Raw genomic sequence first — 17,060 nt, forward strand, 5'->3', positions numbered from 1 at the left:
ACCAGTCAAGCTTGCAAAAATTTACCATTTGCCCGATAATAAATGTTGGAAATGTAATGAGATTGAAGGTACATTCTTTCACCTTTGGTAGACATGCCCAAGGATTAAGACATTCTGGGAGATGATTTATAACGAAATGAAAAAGGTATTTAAATATACCTTCCTGAAGAAACCAGAGGCCTTTCTCCTGGGCATGGTTGGCCAACTGGTGCCAAAGAAGGATAGAACATTTTTTATGTATGCAACAACAGCAGCAAGAATACTCATCGCAAAATATTGGAAGACACAAGATCTGCCCACCCGGGAAGAATGGCAGATGAAGTTGATGGACTACATGGAATTGGCGGAAATGACTGGCAGAATCCGAGACCAGGGAGAAGAGTTGGTGGAAGAAGACTGGAAAAAGTTTAAAGACTATTTACGGAAATACTGTAAAATTAATGAATGTTAGAAAAATGTTGGAATGAAGTTATATGGCTTTAGTAGAAATGTTATAAGGAATTAAGGATAAATAGATTAATAGAGTATTAAAGGGAAAATAAGGTTGGAATGTGTTTAGATAATTATAGGATTAAAAATAGAGGAAGATGGAAAGGAATTGCTGAAAAAATTAATAGAAGTGGAATACAAAAAGGGAGGTGTGAGGAGGTCACAGAAATAAGGGAATGAAAGATAAGATATTGAAATTATTTGATGTGTTTTAATTGTGTTTGTTTTGTTTTGTTAGTTTAATGTTAGTGTTTTGTTAGTGTAACGTATAGTTGTTGTATTGTATTGTATTGTATTGTATTGTATTGTATTGTATTGTATTGTATTGTATTGTATTGTATTGTATGGTTTTTATTTTTTGTAGTGTTTAAATTGTTGGAAAAGGTAATAAATATTATTTTTTTTATTAAAAAAAAAAAAAAGAAGACCAGTGGCGGAGCTTCATGCTCTGGCACTGGGGGGCAGAGAGCAGGCGGGGGGGCCGCCTGTGGGGGCAATGCTCGCCCAGCGCGGGTGGGCAGCTGCGATGGCACCCTGCCGGGATCGTGCTGGTGGGGCGCTCCCCCTGCACTCCTCTTCCTCCGCCAGTGGAGAAGACCCCAGCTTTCTGCTGAATTTTGGCTGGCATGTGTCCACTCTGCCATGTAGGTTAAACACATCTATTTTATGCAAACTCCAAGACAGGGAGCTAAGAACTGTAGATGGCAGATATTTTCCCACAGGCCTATAGGGTTGTTCCATTCAAGCTAGTAGACTTTGATGTTCTTTCTTCATACATCACGTTCCCCCTTTGACCTTGTGTCGCTTTTTCTCGCTGACATGTTTATTAAATAGAGGCTGGGGGCTGTGCAGATAAAGTGGGCTTCTCCAGAATAAGCAGGGAGCCCCTTTTCTTCTCCCTCAGCCAACCATCATTTAACACACACACACAAAACCAAGCTGACAAGGATCTTCTTCTTTTGATTATACCTTGCCAAACAATTATTTAAAAGTACTATCTTTTTGCTTCCCACAGTGTCTCTTGGAACATTCAGTGCCTTCACTATCCTTTGGTATCCTGCTTCTTGTTTGTGAAGAGTGATGATCTCTTCTCTTACCTTCTTGGACCATTCTCTTGACTAAGTCATATTTTTAACATGCAGCCAAATTTGACACTCAGCAAACCCCTAGCCAGTTCAGGAAAAGCCAGTATAAGCTGCAATTTCAGCTGAATTTGGGGAGTTACTGTTTCGTGTATTTTTGTGTTTTTATATTGTAAACCACTCTGACCTTCGGATGAAGGGCAGTATAGCTATTTAATAAATAGTAATAATGTTTATATGTGATATGAGGGTGGCTGTTCAGCACACTCACAAATTAGTAATTAAGCATATATTTTACCGCATTAGTAAACTAAAAAATTATTTCTTTTACTTTTTTACTGAATTTTTTTATTAGAATTATGCTTTCTTGGAAGATGCATTGTTAAATTGGTCTGATTAAATTGGGTTTTTAATGCTAACAGAGTGCCAGCAAAGTCATCTCTGCCCTTTTAAAATTAAAATTCACTCTTATTTACAGTAGTGCACATTAGGAATATCATGCGGTAGGGGGGAGTGAGACATGAATTGAGAGGATACGCTTTGGTTCATTTAACCAAAAAACAAACACAAATCCTAAAGCACCATATGACTGGTTTATCAAATTTTTACATCCTGAGCATATTACAAATTCTGAGGTAACAAAATGTGCTTTTTCATAGAATTTTGAGTTGGAAGGAACCCCAAGGGTCATCTAGTCCAACCTCCTACACTGCAGGGTTTGGGATGCAAGGTTCTTCCTGAAGTCAGTGGGCACAAGCCAATGGCCAGGTTGCAAAGTCATGTGATTTGTAGCAATACCTCTCTTTGGTTTCATTGGGAATCTGCAAAAAGGTGTCATTTTTCTTTGTTTGTTTTTCAGTCTATCGTGGGCGCTGAAGGACTGTCCCTTGCGTTCCGACACATTATAAGCTCTTTGCTGTGGCACTGTTCCCAGCACACCTGGGAAGCCCTCTTGCACGAAGTCATTGTGTGCATTGGCTACTTCACTGTAAAGCACCCAGATAATCAGGTAAGGCCATCCATTTGCAGATTACAGCTCAACTGAGGTTGCCACTCAGAGGAGGCCCTTTTGCCTTTCTTAGAGCAAAATAGCACAGAGAAGCCACAGCATAGCATCGCCTTTTCTTTAGGGTGCTAGTGAGAACACCCTTACTTACTTGGTAAGCCCCGGAAAAATCAACAGAATGTATTAGAAGTAAACCTGGTTAGAATTTAGTTGTTAAACTGTTTTGGTGCACATTGCATTCAATAGGACTGGGCATTTGGGATTTAATTTAGTGGTGGTTCTTGGTCATAAATTTGATCCCAGTTTTTGTCAATATCATTGCTAATGATGCCGTGTTATTTTTCTTACATCAAACAATGGCGCTTAGAAGGGTTCCTTCTTATGAAGGTCGCTCCCAAACCTGCACCTAAATATCACTTGAATTAAACGCTTTGTGTGACAGACTAGGAATTCACTTTCACTTTCTTGTAACTGTGGCTTATACTGGATTTCATGCTTTTTGCAATATTGGAAGGAAACTGCAAGATTTAATGTATTTTTTTAATTAGTCCAAAGGTTCTGTTCTACTTTGTAAACCTACCAATATCCCCATTAAAAGAAGAGGAGGCCTTCTTGGTTCCCGAGTATTAACTCAGAGCAGAATATGGTTTTTGGTTTTGGTGTTGAAGTATTTGGGCATTTTGTTAGCCAATATTTTTCTGTGCTCCTCTCCTCTCCCATTCATTTACATTAGTTCCTCAGCACCTGAATGCTTTTATACTAAATGCATGGTTTGCCTGTAAACATGGAAACAAGTGGATTTTTCCACTTGTGAACCTTACTACAGGATTCCTGAGAACTGCTTTGGTGCTGCAATACCTTTAGCCCAACGTGGAGCAGTGCATGCCATTTGTGTGGGAAGATGGAAAACTGCCATAGACTGAGTCAAGACCATTGGCCCATCTAGCTCAGCTACTCTGACTGGCAGCAGCTCTACATAGGTTCAAGCAGTGGTCTGCCAGCCCTGCCTGCACTCTGACTGCACTGGCTGCCAATTAGTTTCTGGGCCCAAGTCAAAGTGCTGTTTTTTTATTTATAAAGCCTTAAATGGCCCAGGACTGCAATGCTTCAAGGATCGCCTCTCCCCATAGGAGCCCACCCAGATTCTGTGATCATAATGTGAGGCCTTCCTTCGCGTGCCCCTTCCCCAAGAGGTCCAGAAGGTGGCCACACAAGAAGGGGCCTTTTCTGCAGTGGGCCCCCATTGGTGGAGTGATCTCCCCAGGGAGGCTCTCTGGGCACCACATCATTGCATATCTTTAGGCACCAGGTGAAAATACTCATTTTCAACCAAGTCTTGGGCTGTTAAATAATCAATGGCATTTTAAATGTATATTGGGAGGTGGCATTATTATTATTATTATTATTATTATTATTATTATTATTATTATTATATGCATTTTGCGCTTTTGTGTTGTAAACCACCCTGTGACCTTCAGATGAAGGGCAGTATATAAATCAGTAAATAACACCTGGGAATGTGGAGGAATGTACCTGCGAACTTCTCTTTCACCCAGCTCAAGATCTATAGCCCACCGCCATCCTTTTAGCATGACAATCGCTAGACGTTGAGACTCTTTGCCTTCTCTGGCACCAGCCCTTCGGAATGCTGACTCCAGAGCTAAAAGCAGCATTTTGGAATATGGAGCATCATTTAACTCCAGGGAAGCAGGATCCAGAAAGAGGCCTCTCTCTGCCACTCCTTCCACACGCCCTTCTGACCGTATTTTAGTTATGCATTCAGGCTGAATTCCCAAGAGGCAGGACTGCACTCTTTGAATTCCCATTGCAAAATAAAAGTGGCCTGGTTGGCATACGGAAGTGCCAAAATTCCTCTTACAGGTTAACTTTTTTATTTTATTTTTGGCAGAAATTTAGCGACAGATGTGGCTCATTAGAAAGGGCTGGGCCGTGCGAGCGTGCCAGGAACAGCAGACAACAGAGATTCCCAAGACAAGTCCATTCTGTGCCCATCACTGCTGACACTTGTGCCCCGAGGCAAAGGTCTGACCACCTTGCGAGCAGGCACTGTGCCACCATGGCAGATGGCCTTTGTGAGTGCAGCCAAGAGGCAGCGTCTGAGGCTGTGTTTCGTCTCAGAGTGCTAGAGGCTGTATTGCTGCAAGGCTTTGCAGTCTGTATAGCATGAGGGGCTGAGGCCATGAGCCAGTGTGATGTAAAGACCTGGGAGAGCACAGAGTTCAAATCCCCACTTAGCCATGAAGGTCACTGGATGACCTTGGGCCACTTGCAGTCTCTCAGCGTAACTTACCTCACAGGGTCAATTGGGGGATTGAATGAGGAGGGGGACAACCACAGACACCACTTTGAGCACCTTGAAGGAAAGTTGTGGTATAAATGTAATAGTAAATAAAATAAAATAGACCCTTCGGTGCTTCATAGCTCCATTTAAGAAGCTAAACAGAACTGGGCCTTGCTAGTGTCTGGATGAGAAGCTTCTCTTTTCTGATGTTTCAGCAGCATTGGGGCAATAAGGGCAAGATGCAGATCTAAAACAATTACTTGGTGACTCCATCTATGGTAGGTTATAAGAGCTGCATGGACATATGTTGTCATGTTTTGGAAAACTGTGCCCCCTTTGCAGAGATTTTTGTTGTGTGAACTTCTCACCCTCAGTAGACATGTATGTATTTTAATTATTTTTATTTATTTATGTACAGCCCTTAATCAGAGGATCACGGTTTACAGGTAGATGTATAGTTCCATATATATTTATTAATAGGGGTCTGGATTTGATTGTTTCCTCAGTAGCCTTGAGTACATTTCAGAGTGGGAAGGCAGATTTGGGAGGGGGGATTTTAGCAGCGCTTTCGTTTTTAGAGTGCCAATCCTTTCTCCCTTTTTTGGCCAAGGCTCTGAAAAGGACTCTGAGCATCCTCCTCCCCTTCTTCCTCACTCATCGCCTTAAAGGGGTCAGAAGACCAAGTCCTCCCCCTCCAAAGTGGAACATGGGAAGCTGCCTCATAGCGAGCCAGACCACTGGGCCAGCTGGCTCAGGATTAGCTACCCTGATTGCCCACAGCTCTCCAAATTTTCAGACAGAGGCCTTTCTCAGCCCTGCCTGGGGGTGCCAGAGACTACCCTGGGACCTTCTGCATGCAAAACATGTACTATCCCCCCCACCCTGCTCCAACTGCCTGGGGGCATCTCATAGCAGATTCTGAGCCCCAGAACTATGCACGCTTGTGCACGCACACACACACACTGATGCACACATAGTTGTTTCAGAAAGGGAAGGTTCAGCCTCTGTTTGCCCCCAAGTCAGCTGTTTGGTGGCCCGGATTTCCTCCGCATTCTTCACACTGCCACCTGCAAATCTGGCAGAATCCCCACACTTTATTAGCCACCATTAATTCTGTTGGCTTAACAGGTCCCACGATACCATGGATGGGTGTACAAGTGAAACCGGAGCAATAAGAGTAATTCTCCTGCCTTTGGGTAAGCCAATCAGGGGCTTACTGTGGGATTACAGTTTCTAATTCAAAATGTTGTCTTTAATTAACAACCCTCTTGCAACTTGTGGCACTTTTGGTTTTCTCCTTGCTATCTGATCTAATTAATGAACACAATTAGTATGTGCTATCAACTGTTGAACTCATTTGCATTTTATATTGAATGTGGTCTGATAATTAAATTAACATGAATGACAGATGAGCTGGCTTCCCCCACATTACTGTACTGGGAATTTTAAAAGAAAGAAGCCTTTGCATATCCATTACAAATATTTTGTAATTGGGCAAATCTTTGCAGATTGAAGTACTTGGACACATGAACTTGCATGACGGGATGCAAATGTGATTGTCACGGTTCATTTGTCCCACAATGCCCCAAATCATAAATCTGACAACATAGTCCTTCAACATAAAACATCAGCCTTATGTTTTACTCTTTTTTGTCAGCCTTACAGCTCCAAGACTCTGGAAATGCAATGCACAAATGTTATTGTTCTGAATTGTGTATTTGATACAGACTGACTCAGAATTAGTGGCTTGGGGAAAGATTTTAAACTACATTTCTCTAAATTTAAAATATTGATTGGAAAACAATAATCTTTTGGAAGGAATGTGAATAAATATTCAGAATAATTTGCTGTTAGATTTAATGAGCAGTTCAGTGCGGAACTGCAGTGGAACACTTTGGGCATCATCAGCACATCTGATGGAAGCATTTCGTTAAGAGAGACCTCTTCATATCTCATTTATACCCAAAACTGGGTGGGATCATAAAGTTACTTTCTTGGGATCCAACCTCCCGTGTTTACACTACTGTTGTAAAAGATGCTCACAAAACGGGATGCATTTTGGTTACGTTTTAGACATTTACAAGGTACTAAGTAACTGAAAATTGAATTTTATGTGAAATGGGCATACTCTTGTTTCTTTAAATAAACAAACACTAAAATCAGCTGGTGCATAATTAACTTTAATGGCAGATAGATTCAGGTAGGTAGCCGTGTTGGTCTGACACAGTCGAAATATATTTAAAAACTTTTTTTTTTTTAATTGTCCAGTAGCACCTTAGAGACCAACTAAGTTTGTTCCTGGTATGAGCTTTCGTGTGCATGCAAACTGAGTTGGTCTCTAAGGTGCTACTGGACAATTTTTTTATATATTTAATGGTGGAGGTGGTGATGTAAACTCATACCTTCATTGGATCATATTTTCTTCCATTAGCTGTAGTCATATTCTTCACGATATAACTAATAATCACTCTGGCCTACTAGTAGCCTTTCAGAAGAAAGTGGCGATTACCAGTAGCGACCATTAGGCAATGTCAAAAACCAGTCTTTTTTAGGCATACAGTGGCACCTCGGTATACGAACTTAGTCCGTTCCGGAAGTCCGTTCTTAAACTGAAACTGTTCTTAAACCGAGGCGTGCTTTCCCTAATGAGGCCTCCCGCTGCCAGTGCCCTTCCACTGTTCGGATTCTGTTCTTAGACTGAGGTAAATTTCTCAAACCAAGACGCTATTTCCGGTTTTGCAGAGTTTGTAAACAAAATCATTCTTAAACCGGACTGTTCTTAAACTGAGGTACCACTGTAATTCCATTGAATATGTCATTTCTTGTGAGGCAAGATGATAAGTCTTAAACACTAGAGTTTTTACAACTAAATAGCTCAATTTAGGCAGTAGTTCCCATTCGGTGGTCTGTAGACCCCGGGGAATCTGCACAGCCCACCCAGGGGATCTGTGGCACCATTCACGTAACAAAAACTACCATAGAAATACCAGAATTTTCAAAGGTTTGGAGTCCATAATCCTGCCTTTACTTGCTAGCCCTGTAACCAAGCCTGTCATTCCTTTCCCTTCAAGGCAATCCTGACATCAAACAGTAATTTAAAAAAAAGTCAGCCCTGACATGATGATGAGAGCCGCCGTCTGTTCTGACCCATGCGACAGCTTTATAGGCTGTAAATCTTCGGCTTTCTCTCTGAGTATAGTGGATTCAGCAAGGCAGAAAAACAGTGACTTGCTCTGTGTTTAGGATATTCTAATCCAACAGATCTCAGAAAGCCAGGGATTTTTTCCAGCCAGAACTCACTGGACCTCAGTTCCGGCTCCTCTCAGGTGGGTGCCATTGCCATTCAAGAGAACAAGGGAGGTGTTCATTGTGAGTTCCAGCACCTCTTTTTCTAGAAAAATAGCATTGCAGAAAGCTATATTATGAATTTTCGGAGACAATGGATGGACATATCCACCATTTGGGGATTTTTTTCTGATAGTGATTTCAGTCCACATTCACTGAATTTGTATATTTATCTACAGTGATTGGAAAAGGTATTTGATCCCCTGCTAAATTTGCCCATTTGCCCTCTGACAAAGAAATGACCAGTCCATAATTTTAATGGTAGGTTTATTGTAGCTGCGAGAGTCAGAATAACAACAGGAAAACCCTCAGAAACCCAGAAGACAAAAGTCAGAGATTGATGTGCATTATAATGAGTGAAATAAGTATTTGATCCCCTATCAACCAGCCAGATGTCAGGCTACCTGGTATCTTGACTGTATGTAATCAGCTGAGATTAGAAACCCCTGCTGTAAGGGAGAGGTTTTACCTGTAATCCCAGCTCATTGCTGTACCTGTACAAAAGACACCTGTCGACAGAAGCAATCAGTCCATCAGATTCCAAAGTAGCCACCATGACCAAGACCAAAGAGCTGTCCAAGGATGTCAGGGACAAGATTGTAGACCTGCCCAAGGCTGGACTGGGATACAAGACTATTGCCAAGCAGCTTGGTGAGAAGGTGACAACAGTTGGTGCAATAATTCGCAAATGGAAGAAACACAAAATAACTGTCAGCCTCCCTCTATCTGGGGCTCCATGAAAGATCTCATCTCGTGGAGCTGCAATGATCAGGAGAATGGTGATGAAGCAGCCCAGGACTACATGGGGGGAACTTGTCAATGATCTCAGGGCAACTGGGACCATAGTCACCATGAAAACAGTTGGTAACACACTACGCCGTGAAGGACAGAGATCTTGCAGAGCCCGCAAGGTCCCCTTGCTCAAGACAGCACATGTACAGGCCCGTCTGCAGTTTGCCAATGCACATCTGAATGACTCGGAGGAGAATTGGGTGAAAGTGTTGTGGTCAGATGAGACCAAAATCAAGCTTTTTGGCATCAACTCAACTCACCGTGTTTGGAGGAGGAATGCTGCCTACGACCCCAAGAACACCATCCCCACCATCAAACATGGAGGGGGACATATTATGCTTTGGGGGTGTTTTTCTGCTAAGGGGACAGGACACCTCCACCGCATCAAAGGGACGATGGACGGGACCATGTATTGTCAAATCTTGGATGAGCACCTCCTTCCCTCAACCAGGGCATTGAAAATGGGTCGAGGATGGGTATTGACAATGACCCAAAACTCACGGCCAAGGCACCCTTAAAGGAGTGGCTCAAGAAGAAGCACATTAAGGTCCTGGAGTGGCCTAGCCCAGTGGCGTAGCGTGGGGGGTGCAGGGGGGGCCGGCCGCACCGGGCGCAACATCTGGGGGTTAGGGTTAGGGGGTGCAAATCCACGGGTTAGGGGGCGCAAATTACTTGCCTTGCCCCGGGTGCTGACAACCCACGCTAAGCCACTGGCCTAGCCAGTCTCCAGACCTTAGTCCCATCGAAAATCTGTGGAGGGAGCTGAAGGTTCGAGTAGCTACACATCAGCCTTGAAATTGTACTAACTTGGAGAGGATCTGCAAAGAGGAGTGGGACAAAATACATCCTGAGATGTGTGCAAACCTGGTGGCCACCTACAAGAAACACCTGACCTCTGTAATTGCCAACAAGGGTTTTGCCACCAAGTACTAAGTCATCTTTTGCAAAGGGATCAGATACTTATTTCACTCATTATAATGCACATAAATCTCTGACTTTTGTCTTCTGGGTTTCTGGGGGTTTACCTGTTGTTATTATGACTCTCACAGCTACAATAAACCTACCATTAAAATTATGGACTGGTCATTTCTTTGTCAGAGCGCAAATGGGCAAATTTAGCAGGGGATCAAATACTTTTTCCCCTCACTGTAGCTCTCATTAATTCCTATGTGGTTAGAGGCTAAGTGAGGTCTTCTCCAACAGCCTAGTTAGAACCATTTGGCTCCTCCCTTTCCAGGGTTGTCTCCATTCACCGCCATTCTTCATGGCTGAATCAGAAGCAGAAGTGAGACACTGAAGCCTTCTCTATTGACCTGGTTGGGGCCAGTTGCCATTTTGACCCTCCCCTCTCAAACCTATCTCTTGTATTGTCCATTCCACCAGATCTTTTTGTGACCATGTGAAAGAACTGTTCTTGGAATTACTCATTTTTCTATCCACACTCTGTTCTCCTTTTAAAAAAGTCTCTTTGTTCGCATGGCATGTATTTTTAAAAATTGTATATTTTTATTACACCTGCTGTCTGAATTCAAAAAGCTTAAGGAGCTACTAGGTGAGATCCCATGGTCAGAAATACTCAAAGAGAAGGGAGTCCAAGATGGATGGAAGTTTCGAAATATTGAAGGTCCAAATGCAGACAATTCCAACAAAAAAGAAAACGAATCTATTTCACTAGTGAAATCACTAGGGCACTGAAAACTCTGCTCACTCATGTTTAAGCAGCTCACAGAAAAAATATGCTGTGTGACTACATGGTACAATTACAGATAGGCTAATGCCAGAAAATAATTCATCCTAATCGTCCCTGAAAGCTGTAAAAGAGTGATGAAAGCTGTACTGGGATGCAGTCTCAAAAATGATAGAATGATCTTGATACGAATCCAAGGGAGACCTTTTAACATCACAGTAATCCAAGTTTATGCACCAACTACTGGTGCTGAAATGGCGTTCCATGTGCTGCGCTGGTGCTGGCTCGCCAGAGCAGCTTCGTCACGCTAGCCACGTGACCCGGAAGTGTCTTCAGACAGCGCTGGCTCCCGGCCTCTTAAGTGAGATGAGCGCACAACCCTAGAGTCGGACACGACTGGCCTGTACGGGCAGGGGTACCTTTACCTTTACCTTTTTACTGGTGCTGAAGAAACTGAAATTGACCAATTCTATGAAGACTTACAACATCTTATAGAAATGATACCAAAGAAGGATGTTCTTCTCATTATAGGGGATTGGAATGCTAAAGTAGGGAATCAAGAGATAAAAGGAACAACTGGCAAATTTGGCCTTGGAGTTCAAAACGAAGCAGGGCAAAGGCTAATAGAGTTCTGCCAAGAGAAAAAGCTGGTTATCACAAACACGCTTTTCCAACAACACAAGAGACAACTCTACACATGGACATCACCAGATGGGCAGCATCGAAGTCAGATAGATTATATTCTCTGCAGCCAAAGATGGAGAAGCTCTATACAGGTATCAAAAACAAGACCTGGAGCTGACTGTGGCTCAGATCATCAGCTTCTTATAGGAAAATTCAAGCTTAAATTGAAGAAAGTAGGAAAAACCACTGGGCCGGTAAGATACAATCTAAATCAAATACCTTATGAATACACAGTGGAAGTGAGGAACAGGCTTAAGGATTTAGATTTGGTGGACAGAGTGCCTGAAGAACTATGGATGGAGGCTCTTAACATTATATAGGAGGCAGCAACGAAAACCATCCCAATGAAAAGGAAATGCAAGAAAGCAAAGTGGCTGTCCAACGAGGCCTTACAAATAGCGGGGGAGATAAGGCAAGCAAAATGCGAGGGAGATAGTGAAAGATACAAGAAATTGAATGCAGATTTCCAAAGAATAGCAAGGAGAGACAAGAAGGCCTTCTTAAACGAGCAATGCAAAGAAATAAAGGAAAGCAATAGAATGGGAAAAACCAGAGATCTGTTCAAGAAAATTGAAGATATGAAAGGAACATTTCGTACAAAGATTACCATAATAAAGGACAAAAGTGGTAAGGACCTAACAGAAGCAGAAGACATCAAGAAGAGGTGGCAAGAATACACAGAGGAATTATACCAGAAAGATATGGATGGCTCGTACACCCCAGGTAGTGTGGTTGCTGACCTTGAGCCAGACATAAGACGATGCTGTTAAGATGCTACATTCAATATGCCAGCAAATTTGGAAAACTCAGCAGTGGCCAGAGGATTGGAGAAGATCAGTCTACATCCCAATTCCAAAGAAGGGCAGTGCCAAAGAATGCTCCAACTACCGCACAATTGCACTCATTTCACACGCTAGCAAGGTTATGCTTAAAATTCTGCAAGGCAGGCTTAAGCAGTATGTGGTCCGAGAACTCCCAGAAGTGCAAACTGGATTTCGAAGGGGCAGAGGAACCAGGGACCAAATTGCAAACATGCGCTGGATTATGGAGAAAGCTAGAGAGTTCCAGAAAGACATCTACTTCTGCTTCATTGACTATGCAAAAGCCTTTGACTGTGTTGACCACAGCAAACTATGGCAAATTCTTAAAGAAATGGGAGTGCCTGATCACCTCATCTGTCTCCTGAGAAATCTCTATGTGGGACAAGAAGCTACAGTTAGAACTGGATATGGAACAACTGATTGGTTCAAAATTGGGAAAGGAGTACGACAAGGCTGTATATTGTCTCCCTGCTTATTTAACTTACCGGTATATGCAGAATTCATCATGTGAAAGGCTGGGCTGGATGAATCCCTAGCCGTAATTGCTGGAAGAAATATCAACAACCTCAGATATGCAGATGACACAACCTTGATGGCAGAAAGTGAGGAGGAATTAAAGAAACTTTTAATGAGGGTGAAAGAGGAGAGCGCAAAATATGGTCTGAAGCTCAACATCAAAAAAACGAAGATCACTTGAGAGTCCCATGGACTGAAAGAAGATCCAACCTCTCCATTCTTAAGGAAATCAGCCCTGAGTGCTCACTGGAAGGACAGATCCTGAAGCTGAGGCTCCAGTACTTTGGCCACCTCATGAGAAGAGAAGACTCCCTGGAAAAGACCCTGATGTTGGGAAAGATGGAGGGCACAAGGAGAAGGGGACGGCAGAGGATGAGATGGTTGGATAGTGTTCTCAAAGCTACCAGCATGAGTTTGACCAAACTGGGAGGCAGTGGAAGATAGGAGTGCCTGGGGTGCTCTGGTCCATGGGGTCACGAAGAGTCGGACACGACTAAACTACTAAACAACAACAACAAATAGTCTCTGTAGCCCTTCTGCTTTTCCCCATGGCATTTGCACAAGAAATAGAAGAGCTGGACGTCTGCAGAGCAGCCAGTGAAGGCACAGACACTTGCCCACATTTATAACCGGAGAAGCTGGGGGGAATATTTCTCTCTTTGTTTGTGTATGTCCATTTCCAAGCTTTTTTCTCTTTCCTTCCCTCCCTTCCCCCTTTGGCTGTGTATTTTCTTACATCTGTTGCTTATCTATACACCATTTCTCTTAGAACTAGTTTATCTGTTTTAAATGCAGGGCTGTTTATCCTTTTAATTTTATTAAGATGGCTATCTAAACAATGTTTAAAAGGTGTCACAGTTTTCTTTGTTTTACAGGCTTAGGCTGCAATCCCACCCCTGTTAAGGCTGTTTGAAGTCAGTGAAATTTAGGAACACCTACTTGTACACAAAAACAGGCTGCACATACTCTTGCATGCAGGATTGTGACCTTTAACTGGAGTCCCAAACACATTCCCTTGGAATGCCAAGTTCTACAGAAATTCATTTGGTCCTTTCAATACTGGCTTTCTTTGTTTGTTTGTTTTACAATGGATTTTTAAAATGTGGAAGTGGTAAATAAATCAGTATTACTCCCTATGGCAGGGGAGATCTGTTATTATGATAGTCCTCATTTTTAAATGAAAAAAGTACAATACCAGTCATGGAGTGGGGCTGAATTGGATTAGCATTGCAGCACAAAGGAATCCTAGAATCCTCGAGTTGGAAGAGACCCCAAGGGCCATGGAGTCCAACCCGCTGCCAAGCAGGAAACGACAGAAAGGGAGGCTTATTCCTTTTCCCTCATGCTGCTTTCCTAGTGCTTGTATTTAGCCCTGAAGAGGGGTGCATGGGTGCCCATGTACATGCTACCCTTCCTCCTAGGGGCCAAACAGTGACTGGGGGTAATGGATGCAAATTTAATGACAGGAATAAGGGTTCGTCCTCTTCCTCCTGGTGCTATGGGCTAGTCAATTATTATAAAAAATATTACTGATATTCGTTTTTTCTTGTAGACGTGCTTAGGATGCTGCTTTCAGTGCACAGAGCCTGCAGGTTTAGAGATGAGCAAAAAGATTTTTTTAATGTGTATTTCAGTGTATATATAGACAGCTATTTCTTTTTTGTGACTTACCATATTGGCCTGAATATCTGCCGCACCCAAATATAAGACACCTTTAAAATTGGAAGGGGAAAAGAAAAAATACCTGAATATAAGCTGCTCCCTTCCTCGCTGCTCCTGGCTGCATACTGGGGGGGTGGGGGGGAGCCGTGCTGCGTTGGCGGCGTCCTTTCCCCTTCCTCACTCTCCCGCTTCCTGGGGAACTACGCACGGGGCGGGCACCGCTTGGCTGCGCTCCTGGCGCTGTTTGCCCCGTGTTCCTGGCTGCATACCCTAAGGTCGCGAATATAAGCTGCACCTTAACTTTGGGGGGAAAGTGTGGCTTATATTTGGGGCAATATGGTAATATAATTTATTTTGGAAGGTGGATTTAAGTATGAAGATAAGCTTGACTTTTCAACTGCATGTTCTCTCAGTGGCATTCAATTTGAAGTCTTGCCTTTTTCAAAATACTGAGCACAGGGGGGGGGGGGTTAAACCAGCATTCAATTTTTTAAATAATCTTTTAAACCCCTGAAATAGTACAATTGCCAGTTCTGTAAAACTCACCATTGGGGGGGGGCACAAGATAAATAGTAGATGAAAACTAAGAATCCCCCTGCCCCCTGCCCGGAAAATCAGAGCTTTCCGAATGGTGGAGCCCAAGAAATGGGAAGGTACGGAGCTTGACCTAAGCAGTGACATGCCCTTCTGATTAAACACTTACAGTCTGGGATTTGTTTATAGAGTAGCAAAGAAATAAGGCAGATCTGACTTGAGAGGGACATACTCAAGAAACAACTTCTTTTATCGTTATAAATAGTCTCCCGTAGACTCTAGCATTTTAATTGTTAAATGGGGTTTTGTGCCATTAGAAACCATATACTGCTGAAGTTCAGTTCCTGTTGCTTTGAAACTCTTACACTCCCTGGTATGACTGTCTTTGAAATACTCCTCCTGATACAATGGCATCTTGTCTACAGGATCCTAAAATATAGAAGAACTTTCTTCATTAGTGCTTCAGAATGGTATATGTTGGAATAATGGTCACACTAAAACATTGGTTCCAGCGCTGCCGCTTTGCTTTTGGCACAGGCTAAGGCAGGCTTCCTCAACCTCGGCCCTCCAGATGTTTTTGGCCTACAACTCCCATGATCCCTAGCTAGCAGGACCAGTGATCAGGGATGATGGGAATTGTAGTCTCAAAACATCTGGAGGGCCAAGGTTGAGTTAATCCACCCATTATTGCTATCTCATCCAGGGTGTTCAGCTGATTATGATGTGACTTTCCCCTTATTGGTCAAGATAAGCTGGTGACAGCAAAGACCATGGAATTTCTGGTGACCACCATAAAAATAATGGCCATGATTATGAGTTTTAATTTTTTAAAAAATAAATAGTTTGGCAGTTTTATCTGCATAATTGTGTTTATGTGTCTTTGCTTTCTGCACAAATTGCAGTGGCTGGTGATTGCTGCAATTTCTCTCTCTCTCTCTCTCTCTCTCTCTCTCTCTCTCTCTCCTTTATTTAGCCAGTATGTGGAAAAGGAAATAGTCAGAATCCCCAAACTCCTCACTGGGAGTTCAGCAGCTGAACTGTTCCTAATGGTCGTGTTCCCATTTGTATGGCAGGATTTGAGAGTGGCAGCCAGTGGCCTTTTAGATCCATTAGCTTTTTAGCTTGAGCATCCCTAAGAGACTAGCATCTGGATAGGGAATAAATAGCTGCAAAAGAGCACAGTCGAGTAGAAGAGAGTGTGTTTTGGCACTTTACTCAACATAGAATTCAACTCTGGTGCAAAGAATATGTTTCTGCAGCATTTAGTTCAATCCCCCCAAGAATCAACAGCTATAGCACATAATAGCACATGAAATAAGCTGAAAATGCTGGTATAGAAATATTCGGTGTCTCCAGCAGGGACTTTCCTTTTTGAATATAAAAGTTAGAAAAACATACAGCTGATGGAACCAGTTGCATCTTCTGAAGGACCACTTTCTCCCATACAAAGCTGCCCATCCATCACCCCATAGTAGAATTATTTCCTTCGGCAGATTCAACCATTTATAACTTTTAGGCATCCAGCAAAGTCCACCCAGTTCACTCACGCTTTTAACAACATGTGGTGTCCTCTGTGAATTACTCTGCTGTAGCTGTTTAATTGATAACTACAAAAGATAATGAGAACTGAAATAACAGTGGGAACATTTTTCTGTCATCTGTCTGAAGAGAAAACAAATTCTCATTCTCAAAATGCCCTTTGAACCTTACCAAGTATGTATGTTTAGTTACAAAGAGTGTCCAACTCTCATCTTTAGTCCACAGTCTGTATTTCTTTTTGCTAGAGATCTCCATCCCAGCAGCGAGAATCAGATTTATAATCCACATCTTATGCAAACCTGAATCTAACGGAACTCAGCCCGTTGTATCTGTGGTGATAACCTCCTCCCAACAAATACAAGCTTACATTGTTGTACAGCTCCCAGTGCCATCATGGCTGGACATGGATAAAATTCCAAGAACCGAAAGAGAAATGACAGTCACAGACAGAACCAACCTATATGCTCTGCCATCTGCATTTGAGGATGTGCGGCTCCAACAGTTACCTGTACCTTAACTCTCAGCCCTGTCCGTATTACAGATTGCTGGACTCAACCACAACAGATCTTCCACTGTATGTGTGGTGGGGTTTTTTGGCTGG

The 17,060-nt window shown here is 42.7% G+C and overlaps 1 protein-coding gene across 1 annotated transcript in view; it reads left to right on the plus strand.

The window, feature by feature from the left end:
- SCAPER (S-phase cyclin A associated protein in the ER) overlaps window positions 1-17,060 on the plus strand; it is a 216,213-nt gene that overhangs the window by 174,205 nt on the left and 24,948 nt on the right. The window contains exon 29 of the mRNA XM_081876511.1: window positions 2,431-2,580. Within this exon, the coding sequence (XP_081732637.1) occupies window positions 2,431-2,580 (150 nt within the window). The remainder of the gene's footprint in view (window positions 1-2,430; window positions 2,581-17,060) is intronic.

This window comes from Podarcis erhardii (assembly GCF_964252035.2).
Source record: "Podarcis erhardii genome assembly, chromosome: 9".
NCBI classification, from domain to species: Eukaryota; Metazoa; Chordata; class Lepidosauria; order Squamata; family Lacertidae; genus Podarcis; species Podarcis erhardii.